Source organism: Silene latifolia, chromosome 2 (assembly GCF_048544455.1).
Source record: "Silene latifolia isolate original U9 population chromosome 2, ASM4854445v1, whole genome shotgun sequence".
Lineage (NCBI taxonomy): Eukaryota > Viridiplantae > Streptophyta > Magnoliopsida > Caryophyllales > Caryophyllaceae > Silene > Silene latifolia.
The window spans coordinates 139508447-139523734 of record NC_133527.1 but is presented as its reverse complement, the minus strand read 5'-3'; the positions used below and the strand labels follow the sequence as shown (position 1 = coordinate 139523734).

The following is a 15288-nucleotide window of genomic DNA, read 5'->3' as shown; positions in this document are numbered from 1 at the left end:
GCATTTTGCATAGGTGATAGGCAACCAATCATACTCAACTGCAACCTAAACCTCCTTCCCTAATTCATCCTCAAACATGATACGTGTAGGAAACTTCTGATCAATCTCTACCTCTACTAAAGCTCTAGCAAATCCAAGCAAAGTTTTACCAATCGTAACCTCATCAATCCTAACAAATTTTCCAACCAGAGAAGCCATTTTTTCTAAACATTTTGCACCCCAAAACTTCAAGTCTAACCCAACTAATTTAACCCAAATAGGAACAGTTTTAATCACAATTTTGGAAATTCTAATTTCTGGTTCCCAAGCCCTAAGGATTAGGGGTTTACCATCAAAGATAGACATTCCATTTTCCAGAACCAATTTAAAAGCAGGAGCTTTTGGAGACGGAAGAGCAATTAAACGATTAAAGGTAAAACCGTCTTAAAAATAATTTATTTAATTCAAAAGCTTGTAGACGTAATAATATACATCCACCGTTCATCACCCTAGCAACCACCATAGGACTCGTAATTTGGACCTAGAGCGACCCTAGACTGCCGTGACTCTAACCTGACCTTCATTAACCGTGCTGGGGTGGTTTTTGAGGCGGTTAAAGGTGGCTGGTTGGGGAGTGTTGCGGGTTAGGTTGTGGGTGATTATAGTGGGTAATTGAACCACTAATTGGCCATGTCGTGACCTGGTTATAGAGGGCTTGTGTTGGGGTGGCTGAGTCGACCACAGTGGAGGTGTCGAGGTGGTGTCAGCTGGTGGTTTATGGTGGTGGTGGCGGTAAACAGGGGAAAACAAGGGGGTAGTGCCGTGGCTGCATTAGGACAGTTATTGTGGTTGCGTTTCTGACCGTGAGTAAGGTTGGAGGTTACCATTGGAACCGCCATGGACCAGAGATTGCAATGGTGGTGGCCGTTGGGTGCAAGAGGGGCTGTAGTGGTTGTAGTCGTGGGCTTTATACACAGTGGGGGTGGTGGTTTGTTCAGTGATGGCGAGTAAAGAGGGGAGTTAGGGCATAAGTTTATGGGTTGCTGGTGGTGGTTTAGCTGGTGCTTAGGGTGTGGTGGAGGACGTTGGGTTGCAGGCTAGTGGTGTCAAGGTTGGGTGGTGATTGGGGTGCTATGTGGTGTCGGGTTTGGTGAGTTTTGTGGGGGGGGGGGGGGGGGGGGGGGGGGTGGTTGGTCACGGTTTGAAACCGTGTGTGAGGAGAGTGTTTGTGTTTGTGACAGGTTGGTTTGGGTTATTCGGGTTACTATTTAATCGGTTTGTTTTGTAAGCGGGTTTTAAGTATCGTGAACCATTTATAATTATAATAAATAATTAATTTGAATAATTAATATAATATAAAGAATAAGCAAATAAATAATTGAATTATAATATTTTGTATAGGTGACGGAATTGGTTGAACGGATTTATTGAAGAATAATATTTCTAGTTGATTGCTTTAATTATTTGGATTGCTTGAGCTGCTTAATTGGAATTGCTTGCCAAGTAGGGATAAATCCTACTCAACTCTTATTCGATAATATTTGGTTTATTGGATGCCTTATATTAAAGTGAATTGATCGTATGTGAATTGTGTTGGTGGATGTTATCGTAATTGTTGGAAGGGAGAATTATATTGCATATGTTGGTTGATCATACCGTAATTGTTGGAAGGGAGAATTATATTGATTTGTGCTAATAATATTGATGGGGTGATTTGAATTGTTATTGTTGGTTGTGAACATGATTATTGTGTAAAGCTGTGCGACAATCAGTTGTACGTTATTGAGGGAGTTTGTACACTGGGGTGATGGTAGTATGTGCGTTGTGAGGGAGGGGTACTATTACATGTTGGTGGTACGTTGTTAAGGGAGGGGTATCAAAGTAATGTGAGCACGTTGATGCGTGTCCCAAATATGATGTTTTACACCCCATTTTACACGCATTTCAGAGCTCATCTATGTAGTTTATGCTACTATTCTCCCTATATCCGTCCACTTTCGTGTTTTTGTACATTATTGCAGAAATGTGAAGAATCCAGCGGAAATCAAGCTAAATCCGTCCTCGAGTACTTTGCATTGCATTTGACATGAAGTATTTACGCAAGGAACGAGCTTGGTGCGCATTTCGAGGCCTGAAAGATAACTTCATGAAGAATTTAGAAGCAGACTATCAGCTATTCCAGTCGATCGACTGGCCTTCATGGTCGATCGACCAACGCACGACTTACAGAATCTACTGTGCACTGCAGTCCAGTCGATCGACCGGTCACAGTGGTCGATCGACCAAGCCGCTAATTCAGACATGAATTAAGAGATCGATAATTAGGAAGCCCATAGTAGTTAGGTTTCAGAAATAAGAACTACGCTGTATTCCTATATAACGTAGCTTAGGTTTCAGAATAAGCATGTAGTTTTTATCATACAGTTCTGAAGATACAATTCAACATTCATTAGTTTAGATTAATTTCCGTCAAAAAAGTTTACTGTTGCATTCAGTTTTGATCCTTTCTCTGCAATCCCTTTCACAGTATTCTTCTGTTCTTATATTCAGATTATTGCTTATTTCGTTCGTAGTATAGAATTGCTAGGTTAGATCTCCCGAAGCCAAATTATCTTTTTATGTTAATTGTTCGTTTAATTAATTTAAGTATGAATTCGAATGTTTTAATTGTTAAGTTTATTGCTGTCATTATTTCTAGTATGAGTAGCTAAATACCTTGTGCTAGGATGTAGGGAATCTGTAGTATAGGCGGCATTAGAATAGGAGACCAGAAATCGCGCCATAGTCGATCGACTGGGTTCCCTGGTCGATCGACTGGCCACGAGAGATATGCTTCGTTTTAATTAATTTAAATTCCATATTTGACGAATCGAGTGCACGCGACTAGTTGAATGTTTAGGAATTGACCGACCCAATAAAGATCGAAAGATAGGGAAGGGAGATAGCCTACCTAATTAAGACGACTAGATTAATGAGATCGAAAGATGAGTTAATTTAGCCTTTTAAATCACTTTTCAGGACGAAAGTTAGCATTAGTGATATTAGGGACCTGTAGCGAGATCGAAAGATGCTACCTGTTGAGAATGGACCGAGAGGACTTCTTATTTTCCCGCCTCACGTGATTGTTTTAGACCTACCTAGTATACTGCCGCCGAAACTATAGTGAACCGACTATCTTAGCACCCTTTTTAATATTTGTTTTCATCCGTCTATTTAGTTTACTTTTTACTGCCTTTAGTTATAGAACAACTCAAATCAAAACCCCCACACACTGTTACTTTAAGACTAAAATCAGACAACTATTAATTGCATCGTCTCTCTGTGGTTCGACCCTGACTGCCACTAGCTATAGTAGTAGTTTGGACTATAAATATTATCTTTGGTGCACACAACGACAGGCATCACACGTTGTTAAGGGAGGTGTGCTAAATTAAAGAAAGAAGCACGTTGTCAGGGGGTTGTGCAATGAAAAAGGAAATTGGATTGCTTATCGTATGTTCTTGTTGTTAGTATTTATTCCTACTCAACCTCGCGGTTGACTGTGTATTTGTGAACACCTGTGATGAACCATAATTGGGAGCATATTTGACAGGTACTAAAGATTAGCTTACATGGGAGCTTGTGGGAATGCGCGAAGCCTTGGGCAATCTACCTAGAAGTCTAGACCACATAGATTACGAGATCACTTTATTTATTTCCGCTGTGAGTTGTAGTTAGTTTATATCAAGTTTGAGTTGATTAATTTGTAATAAACATGTAATTGTTAAAGTTTTAAATAAAGTACTTTGGTGAATTGTACTTTGTTATTCACTACCTCGGAAAACCGAGATGGTAATAGTCCTATTTATTTGGGAATGTCTAGCTAAATGCTCCTAAATAAATGGGGGTTATACAAAGTGGTATCAGAGCAAAACGATCCTCAAGCCTAACCAATGAATAATAATGAACTTAGGATGTGTCTAAATAAAATAAACCTCGGGTAGAAACTGTTAGGAGCCCCTCTTAGTACCGTTAGGAAAGCCCGCCTAATTTGTACCTTGGCCCTTCCAGTTTTGAACCGGTTACCTTGAGAGATATTACAGTGTGGGTTAATTTAAAATGAATATTGTTTATTTTGCCTTGGAAGTTTTTGTTGCCTTGTTTGAATAGTGTTTTCATTAATGATTGCGGTTAGGGGGACGTAACTTTGCTTTTACAGAGGAGGGATGTGATATGATTTCTTTTGAGTATTGTTATAAGCATGTTGATATGGGAAAATTATGTTGGCATGAATGTGGGAGGTGTGAGTATGATTAACATGTGAAATATTGTGGAAATTGCGTGGAATTGTGAAGAATGTGACTTGCTTGATTTCTCGAAACTTTATCCTTGATTGTTTTGGCTGCCATTTACTGCCTGTTTAAAATCCTTGCATGAAATTTTTATGTGTGATACCCTTGTGAGTTAGATTTCGTATGACACTGGTCTCATATTCAAATAATATACGGTTTAGGAAAAATAAATATATTAGTGGACAATGGTCAAAATTTTCCTCTACAGTAATGTTTTCGCGCCATGTTTTTGTACAATTTGCCATTTAAAAACTACTTCTGGATTAGGCATGATTCCAACTCCACCGTTTAAAATATTCGTATATGTTTCTAAATTGATAAGCCACGTTGCAAGAAAATATTATGACAATTTATAGTGATATTCCCAAAAAATAATTTATAAGATATTCTCATATTATTCTATCCTTAATCTAAAGATATGATAATATTTTCCATAACAAGAATATCTATATCATAAATAACCATATCAAACTTTATATAAAAGATATGTTAAGATAATTTTTAAGATAATTTTTAGAGAATAAAATCTTAACAATAATAATCTTTTATTCATTAGGTTTACACGAATTAACACCGGCCCATATGCCTCGTTTTCCGTGAAAAACCCTAGCTTGAAAATAAGTTAGATTTTAGGGTTTAAGAGTATGCCATGTTAAAACCCTAATTAGTAATATGGCTCAACTCATAAGTTGATCCAACATGATTACTAATTATAACCTTAAAATAATACCATGCTTCATATTAATATAGGCTTCTTTAATAAATACTTTTGCTAGAACATTTAAAAGAAACAAAAACATTTTTCAAAAACAATTTTGAAAACATCTTAAGTCGTGTAGTATAAACTCAGCATCTCAATGTTATAGTAGAAGAGCTATAACATTGAGCTCTTTCACAAGTAATGTAATAGCTGTTAAGCTATAACTTTACGAGTATAAGAAATTCATTCTTATGTTACCAATATGAGATAATCACCTACACTATTCTAATCTTCTTAGGAGATCTTCGAGTGTAGACTACTTCATCATTCAAGCTTGATTACTCTTCAGACGAGCTTCGTCTTCTCATTATGCTTGAATAATTCTTTCACAATCTTGATTTATAATTGAGGGCATGATCATAACATAGTTTTGTATACGTTCATCACAACTTGCTAAGCTTGACAAATAGTAAGTCTAATCTGAAGAGACTAAACAAACGATTACGCGCAACGAGTATATAAAAGTAAAGTACTCTTGACATCATCAAAACATAAATATATATACTATATGGTTCAACAAATCCCCCCTTTTTGATGATGGCAAGTCTCCTAAAATTGTGACTAAGTATAAAGTTCCCCCTCAATATAATACCGTTATCTTGATAATAAAGATCAACATAAGATCAATACGATTAACACATAATCGAAATTTAAAGGACTTTAAGAGACAACCGGTCTTGACAAGGAGCAAGCTTAGGTAGATGCTTACCATAGACGTTCTTTCCTCCTCATGACATCATCAGAAAGATAAGAACAAATATAAAATGACTAGAATAATATAAGAAGAGACAAGAGATAAGAAATTAATAGACCATAGATAAGCATAAGTACCTAGAAATTAAAGTAACACACAAACTAAAGGAAAACATGTCTAAAGTCAAATGGGCCGAATGAACATGTTTAGAGCTACTTGGGCCATAACCACAAGTAGATTGCCAAAATAGGCCAAATGGTGAAAGTAAGCAAAATACACCAATTAGAAAAACAAAAGAACATAAAGCTAATAGAGGAAAGTGCTAAAATAAGCGAGAGGCAGGGCAAGGCTAAAAGTGACGGGTCTTATAAGGGTTAACATAGTTGGGACGAGTGCGATGTTCCAAGGCATCCAGACGAATAAAATAGCTCCTCACAAGAGTAGTTAGAGCTTGAAGGCTCTTTTCAAAGTTAAGAACCTTTAACGACAAAGCTTTTGTCGCCTCCAAAGTAAGTGATTTATCGACTGCCATTGCTTTCCCGTGCATAACTAACGCACCTCCTTGACTAGTGAGAAAAGAAAGATGATCTCCGTGTGGGAACACTTCCCCACGAATTGCCTTCAACTCCCTATCGATACATGATAGCCTCTTATCAACCCCGTCCATCCATTCATAAATCCGAGCACTATCCAATCCACCATTCCAAGGATCGTGAAGTCCCCACCTGAGACAAGGCCGTGGTTTTATACTCAAATTTTCCCATCAAAGAACCCATAAAACTTACCAACTTATCCTCCATAGCTACCAAACCAACATCGCTAGAATTCTTTTCAACATTCTTACCAAGGACCAATTCGGGTCCATCGAACCCGAGACCCATCAATTTGATGACACGATCACACATGCAATCCTTCGCACTAACACCATAACGTTTCCGTCCCACAACTTGTTTTATCTCCAACAACCTCGATATCCATATCCCATATGGAAGATCAAGAGTGGTACAAAATTTCTCCTTGGTGACGGTTAGACTAGTTTGATTCATACTGTTTAGAACAAGACTAGCCAAATTGATTTTACGACCCTCCAACCAAGAGTATACAATGATTGCCTCATAACTCGACACTTTATCCCTTCCACCCCTTCTCAGCACAACCGTATTCCACAAGAAATTCAAGACAAACTTGATTTTTGCCGAGAGAGTACAGACTATAATATTACCATTATTCGACCCAACTTCATCAAAATACCTTCTAATGACTACTTGTTTATCATCATCCACATTGGACCATTCCAAACATGGATTGATATCGATTCCATCATGAGGAACCGAAAAGGCCGAACGAAAATCTCTTTAGGGGGGTACCTAAACAAGATCCATGCAGGCATATAGAGCTGTTTACGGAGTATTGCTCTACCATTCCTCTTTCTGGTGGGGTGACACATGACAAAGTGAAGGGAATTCTCTTTCCCTTTTCTTTAGCTGATGAAGCCCGAGAATGGTTGAGAGATCTAGATAGGGCGGCAGCCGGTGTAACCGACTGGAGTTCCCTTGCTTTGGCCTTTTACAGGCGATATTTCCCACCACAGCGCACCAATGCTTTAAGAGCTCAGATTACTTCTTTTAAGCAATTGTCTACTGAAGACTTGGATGGGGCTTGGACTAGGTTCAAGAAGCTTGTCAGTTCTGTGCCTCATCACGGGTTCAAGCGTTGGTTCCTTTGCACCCAATTCTACAATGGGTTATATCAGAGCCAGAGAGCTATTCTTGACAGTGTAGCTAAGGGGAGATTCACCAAAAACGTGGAAGATGATCAAGGGTGGCGTCTCATTGAGGAGATGGCTATTCATGTCTCTGAATATGGAAATCCCCGAGGTAGTGAGCAAGCTAATGAGTTGGTACCAGCTGCAGTGGAAAGTCCTAGCAAAAGTCTAGGTAATGTGGAGATTACAGAAGCTATAGGTGAGAGTGCACAGGTTTGTTCAATTCTTGAACATGTGGAGATATGTGGTAGATGTGGCATGGAAGGGCATGACCCTGTTGAGTGTTTGGCAAGTATAGAGCGCATCCTTGCTTATCTGAAATACAAGCAAGGAGTTTCTTTTTCCCAATTGTATGAAGAAATGAAGAATGTTGCTACTCTTTCTACGCCAGCGCCGCAGCCGGTCTCTCCTTCCGCGAATGACGAAATTGCCGAACTGAAATCCTTGATGTTGAACTTAACACAACAGTTTGGGGAGAAGTGCAATAGGAATGAAACCGTCATAGTGGAATTGAGAGAACAAGTCGCGCAGTTAACACTCGCGAAAGACCAAGCCAAACTTCTACCGACATGCGATCCAGTTAATGCAACGAATCTCCAAGGTGGCCTTGTTCATGAGGGGCCAAAAGTACCAGAAGACGGGGTTTTGATAGCTGAAGATACCCCGGAAGATGATATGGATGAGTTTTTGGACGAAATCCTTGCTGCGTGTTGTCCAGATACTCGATCGAGTGAAAAATCTACTCGATCGAGTGAAATAATTCATCCCATCACTCGATCGAGTGAAAATTGTGGTCGATCGAGTAGTGCCCAAATTGAAGATGGTCGATCGAGTGATATTTTTACTCGATCGAGTAAAATTGCTGAAGAAATCACTCGATCGAGTGATAAAAATGGTCGATCGAGTAAGCCTGATAAAGAGATTACTCGATCGAGTGAAGAGAATGGTCGACCGAATATTTCCCAACGTGAAACCACTCGATCGAGTGGTAAAAGTGGTCGATCGAGTACCAGAAGCAGCGGAGACCTTATTTTACTATCTAATTCCGCTACCGTGTCATCTTCCCCTGCTGTGGAGATGTCACGCATTGATAAAGGTAAAGAGAAAGTCGCGGGTCCACTCATTGCTACCAGAGTACCCTTCCCAGGTCGTCTGAAGGACGCAAAGGTCGAGCGACAGTACGGTAAGTTCGTGGACGTTGTGAAGAACCTCCAGGTAACTCTCCCTTTTACCGAACTTGTTACCCAGGTACCTACTTACGCTAAATTTATGAAAGATATTGTGACGCGTAAGAGAGAGCTAAGTGAATTTGAGACGGTTTCATTTATGGAAGAGTCTAGTAATTTGCTTTTAAATAAGGCTCCACCTAAAATGAAAGACCCGGGTAGCTTCTCTATTACCTGTATTATAGGCAATGTGGTTATTGATAAGGCTCTTTGTGATTTAGGAGCCAGCGTCAGTGTCATGCCCTTATCTGTCTGTAAGAAATTGAACATGAGTCATCTCAAAGTGACTAACATTACCCTACAGATGGCTGATAGATCTGTTAGGAGACCCTTAGGTGTCTTAGAGGACGTGCCTGTGAAAATAGGCAAGCTCTTTATACCAGTTGATTTCATTGTTTTAGATATAGCTGAGGACACCCGGACCCCAATTATCTTAGGAAGACCATTCCTTTGTACAGCTGGGGCCATTATTGATGTCAAACAAGGGCGTTTGACTCTTGCAGTAGGGGATGACGCGATCACTTTCAGTCTGCCTAGTACTTTGGCTCGGCCAATGATAGAGGATACATGTTACTCTGTTGATATTATTGATGAGTCTATTTATGACTTCTGGTCGGGTTCTTTTATGAAGGACCCACTAGAAGCTCTTATGCTTTTGGATGAGTGTGTAGATAACCCAGATGACGATGACGCTATGTTGGATTTGCTTATAGATGATTCAAATGAGCGTGGACTCACCGACGCTGAGGGAGAGCAAGTGGAACAGATGATTAGCACTCTTTGCTCCATTGAGGTAAAGGTACCGGAGCGTAAGCCTCTTCCTTCTCATCTAAAGTATGTTTTCTTAGACGATACTGAGCAATATCCAGTCATTGTTAGTGCTAAGTTTAATAATGATCAGCTGACTTCTTTGTTAGCTGTGCTCAAGAAAAACAGGAAAGCACTGGGTTATTCATTGGACGATATAAAGGGGATTAGTCCCGATATTTGTATGCACAGGATAGAGCTGGAGGAAGATCACAAACCTTGCAGACAGGGTCAGCGCAGATTGAACCAGAAGATGCAGGATGTTGTGATGGCTGAGGTAATGAAGCTGCTCGACGCAGGTATTATCTATTCTGTTGGTCATTCTAAATGGGTGAGTCCAGTGCAGGTAGTCCCGAAGAACGGAGGGACTACCGTGGTTAAGAATGATAAGAATGAGTTAATACCTACTCGAGTAGTGACTGGTTGGCGGATGTGTATAGATTACAGACAGCTTAATGCCGCCACCAAGAAAGATCACTTTCCCCTTCCTTTTTTTGATCAAATGGTAGAACGGTTAGCTTCTCATAAGTTTTTCTGCTATTTAGACGGGTATTCAGGGTTCTTTCAGATCCCTATTCACCCAGACGATCAAGCTAAGACTACATTTACTTGTCCTCAGGGCGTGTTTGCTTATCGCAGGATGCCTTTTGGTTTATGTAATGCCCCTGCCACCTTTCAAAGGTGCATGATGGGGATATTTTCAGAGTATATTGAGTCTATTATGGAAGTTTTCATGGACGATTTCAGTGTTTATGGAAGTGATTTTTCTAACTGTCTGTCTAACCTTGAGAAAGTGTTGCAGCGCTGCATTGAGGTTAATCTTGTGCTGAACTGGGAGAAGTGCCATTTCATGGTCAACGAGGGAGTTGTCCTAGGGCACTTAGTTTCTGATAGGGGAATAGAAGTTGATAAAGCAAAGGTGGAAGTGATTCAGCAATTACCACCTCCTGTTAATGTTAAGGGGGTGAGGAGTTTCCTTGGCCACGCCGGCTTTTATCGCCGGTTTATCAAGGACTTCTCAAAAATTGCTAAACCACTTACACAACTTCTGCTTAAGGATGCCCCTTTTGTGTTTACTGATGAGTGTCTTTCTGCTTTTCACAGGTTAAAGCAGGCTTTAGTCTCTGCGCCGATCATACAGCCTCCCGACTGGGACCTGCCGTTTGAGATAATGTGTGATGCCAGTGACTATGCACTAGGAGCGGTGCTAGGCCAACAGAAAGACAAAGCTTTGAATGCTATCTACTATGCGAGCCGAACTCTGGATGAGGCTCAAGTGAAGTACACTACCACTGAGAAAGAGCTACTAGCTGTAGTTTATGCCTTAGAAAAATTTCGTTCTTATTTGATTGGGTCAGAAGTTACTGTTTTTACTGACCATGCAGCTTTGAGGCATCTCCTTGCTAAGAAGGAGGCTAAACCACGGCTATTGAGATGGATAATCCTACTTCAGGAGTTTGATTTGCAGATTAAAGACAAGAAAGGAGCTGAATACGTTGTAGCTGATCATTTGTCGCGGCTGTCGCGACAAGAAGGGGAAGACTCTCTACCTATTGATGACTCTTTCCCTGACGATACTTTATTTGCTGTTTTATCGTCTATTGTTAACCAAGAACCTTGGTATGCAGATATAGCTAACTTCGTTGTCAGTGGCAAGTAAGCGCCCGACCTTTCATCATCGCAGAGGAAGCGTCGTATAACGCTAAACAAGATTTCAGGATGATCCTTATTTGTTTAAGGAATATGCAGACGGTCTCTACAGATGGTGTATTCCGCAGTGGGAGGCCAAAGTAGTCGTGGAAGGTTGTCACTCCTCTTCCTATGGTGGTCACCATGGTCCATCGCGCACCGTGGCTAAGGTACTTCAGTCTGGTTTTTACTGGCCTTCTTTGTTTGCTAATGCTAAGTCTTTTGTTTCAGCTTGTGATGCTTGCCAACGATCAGGGAATATTTCAAAGAGACATAAGATGCCGCAAAATGGTATCTTAGAGGTTGAGGTTTTCGATGTCTGGGGCATTGATTTCCAAGGACCGTTCCCGTCTAGTAAAGGTAACAGGTGCATTTTAGTGGCTGTAGATTATGTGTCGAAATGGGTTGAGGCAATTGCCTCACCTCATTGTGATACCAAGACCGTGATAAAAATGTTTAAAAAGGTCATATTTCCTCGATTTGGTGTCCCTAGGGTCGTCATTAGTGATGGGGGAATGCACTTTAAGGAAAAGAAACTAACTTCCATTCTGTCTAAAGTTGGTGTCCAACACTGGCGTGGTTTGGGGTATCATCCCCAAACTAGTGGTCAGGTAGAGGTCTCTAATCGCGAGCTGAAAGAGATCTTGTCTAAGGTAGTTTCTAAATCACAGAAGGACTTGAGTCTTAAATTAGAAGACACATTATGGGCCTACAAAACTGCCTTTAAGACACCAATTGGTGCATCACCTTATAGGTTAGTTTATGGGAAATCATGTCACTTACCTGTTGAATTGGAATGTAAGGCTTGGTGGGCAATTCGTGAGCTCAAATTTGATCCTAAGTTGTGTGGTCATAATCGTCTTTTAAGCTAGATGACTTGGAAGAATTTAGGCTTAATGCCTATGATAGCTCGCGCATTTATAAAGAAAAGACGAAGAGATGGCATGACAAGAGAATTCTACCTCGGAAGTTTCATGTTGGGCAAAAGGTGCTGCTGTTTAATGCCCGATTGCGATTATTTCCTGGCAAGCTGAAGTCCAGGTGGAGTGGTCCTTATACGGTGACGGCTGTTACCAAGTTTGGATCCATGGAGCTAGAAGATTCCGAAGGTAGTAGGTTCAAGGTGAATAGGCAATATGTGAAGCATTATCACGTGGCAAATGATGCAGACAATCGTGTTGAAGTCTTGTACATCGACGAGCTTGACGCGCCAGTTAATTGATGCCAGAAAGGTCGTGCGGGACCTCTTAAACCTGCGCTCTCCGGGAGGCAGCCCGGACTGTTTTATTGTACTTTTGTTGAACTTTTTATTTTTCTTTAGCTTTATGTTGAACTTTAGACGCTGCTTTTATGCAACATTTGTATTTTCCTTGCTTTAATGCGTGTTTTGCATGTCAAGCCACTCGATCGAGTAGTTTTTCTACTCGATTGAGCACTTTTGGGGTAATATTCACTCGATCGAGTGATATATATACTCGATCGACCAGTTGCATAAACACGTTTACTCGATCTAGTGATTCTTTTACTCGATCGAGTCCTTCCAGACACCAGTTTACTCGATCGAGCTATTCCAAGTTGCTCGATCGAATGGTTTCGTCTTCCAGCTGCTACTTTTCATCTATAAGAGCTCCTGCTTGACTTTCTTTGACCTCCCATGTTCATGGTCGGTTTGGGGAGGTCCCTCTTCACGACGTTTTGTAAGTTTTCCGACTCCACTTATCCTTTTCTCCTCAGTTTGCAATTCTTTCCCTATTTTTGGTACAATGAGGGCAATGTACGGTTTGGTTTGGGGAGGTATGCATCCATATCTGTGTCTGCATGTTTTCTTGCATTTTCACTTGCACGTTTATTTATTTTCGCATGCATTGTCGCTTTTAATTCAAAAAATCATATTTATTTTCGCATGCATTGTCGCTTTTAATTCAAAAAAATCATATAAAATTCAAGAAATTTCACGTTTAATTTGAGTGGGAACGTTTGAACTTTGACGCTACATTGAATCCTTACTTTAGCCTTGCATATTCTTGACATTTAGTTGGCATGATTATGTGCATAATCTACGAGTTTTTGTTTCTCTCTTATCTGAACGAATAGACTTGACTCTTATATCGGCAAGCTACATTACATTCTGAGGTTAGAGCTTTATAAACTGGTGACATTCATGACCGGTTTCATTTAGGATGTGAGTAGTACTCTCTTTAAGGCATGTAACATCAATTTGCATAAGCATGAGTCTAGTCTTCTTAATACCTGTATGCATTCGGTCTGTGGATGGTGACACATGTTGGGAGAGGCAGTTCCCTTTTATTTCATTCTACCCATGAGCCCCACATAGCCAAATTGCCTTTTTGTCCTATTAGCTACTATCTACAATTTTTCCTACCCTAGCCAAGCTAGTGATGAGTAGCCGTTTGGAACGTTTTACTGCAGTTTGGTTATTTTTTATCTAATTTCAGAAGATGGTGGAAGAATTGAAGGGAATGAAAGAAAAAATGATGGATGAAAAATGAAAAAATGAAATGAAAAAGAAAAAAAAAAAAAAAAGAGAACGAAAAAGATGTAAATAAGAAAAGAAAGAAAAAGTCATGTGAATAAGAAACGAGAAATCGTATGGATGATTTTCACTCCCATGTTTTATTTATATCTTATGGGGAGTTGACGAGTTCTTGGTGTTTCGTGAGTTGAGTGCATGGAATTTGCACCGTTTTGTTTTGTTATATTGAGTACGAAGTTGGGATGCAGTTCAAAATTTGGATTCATTGTTGCTAGCCTGGCTATTAACTCCACATATCCAAATTCATCTTAGCCCCTTCTTACCCATTACCTCACTTACCCAAATGTAAGTCCTCGGCATGTGTCTTGGTCATTAGTATGGTTGGAATGCGTATGCACGGTTGTAGAGACTTTATTCATGTTAACTGCATGCATGTTCTTGTAGGTCGAGTTAGGTGAGTGTCTTTACTTCTTTCTATCTTTCACATATATACTCACCTTGTTCCTAATTTTGAGTGACGAGCGACCCGTGAGAGTCCGATATCTTTCGAATCTTGCAAGGTCGACGGTCCAGTAAGTTTGAAACATTGATTTAATTCATTTGCACTTCTCATTTGCCACTTTGTTAGTTGTTGCATTAAACTGGTTTTGGTGGGTGATTTGTAGCTGATGCGTTGGTCCCGTTCCACTGTTTATTCTTAGTTGCATTCATAATTTGCTTGGGGACAAGCAAAGGTTTTGTTTGGGGAGATTTGATGCGTGTATTTTATATAAGGTTTTTACCTCATTTTTACACGCATTTCTGTACTATTTATGTAGCATCTAGCTACAAATACCCCGGAATATTCTACTTTGGTTCGTTTTATGTAATTTGCAGGAATAAACCAAAGAGGAGCTAAATCGAGCCTAATCCGTCCCATTTGCATGCATTTATGGAGAACAAGGAGCCGGAGCTTGGAATCTAACACTTTGAAGACACATGAGCTGGTTTCGGAAGGTGTTTTAATGTCTAACGTGCCAAAATAGCTCTATCGACTACTTTTCTAGTCGATCGAATGCTTTATATACTGAAGGTTACTCGATCGAGCAGTTCGAGTATTCAATCGAGAAGACTTTGCAAGGAAGTACTCGATCGAGTGGTTTATTTCCACTCGATCAAGAGGTTTGATGTTTAGTTGCTCGATCGAGTGGTTTATCCTGTAGTAGACTTTTTCCGCCTAATTTCGTGTGGGCTTTTGTAATTAGTCCATAGATTAGGTTTAGGAGAGGATTTTCGTATGCTAAAAAGAACACGAGACTGCGTAACTCCTCTCATTCACTTTCACTCTATCCTTGGCTACTGTTTTCTTGGATTTTTCTCTCCTTCTACCCTTTTGCTACTCGAATTCGGATTTGTAATCGGTACTATTGTTTCCTCCTTAATTCCTTAGTCTTAATTGTTTCTTTACTTCTTTATCTCCTTTATTGCTATCATCATTACTCTACTTCAATCCTTATTAGTTTCGTTATCATGTTTAATTTCTATTATCTATATGTTGTTATTG

General features: G+C 39.9%; 1 protein-coding gene across 1 annotated transcript in view; it reads right to left on the bottom strand.

Annotated features, from left to right (window-relative positions):
* LOC141641382 (uncharacterized) overlaps nt 1–198 on the bottom strand; it is a 35081-nt gene extending 34883 nt beyond the window's left edge. The window contains exon 1 of the mRNA XM_074450047.1: nt 77–198. Coding sequence (XP_074306148.1) covers nt 77–198 — 122 coding nt within the window. The remainder of the gene's footprint in view (nt 1–76) is intronic.
* Between the last annotated feature and the right edge of the window lie 15090 nt (nt 199–15288).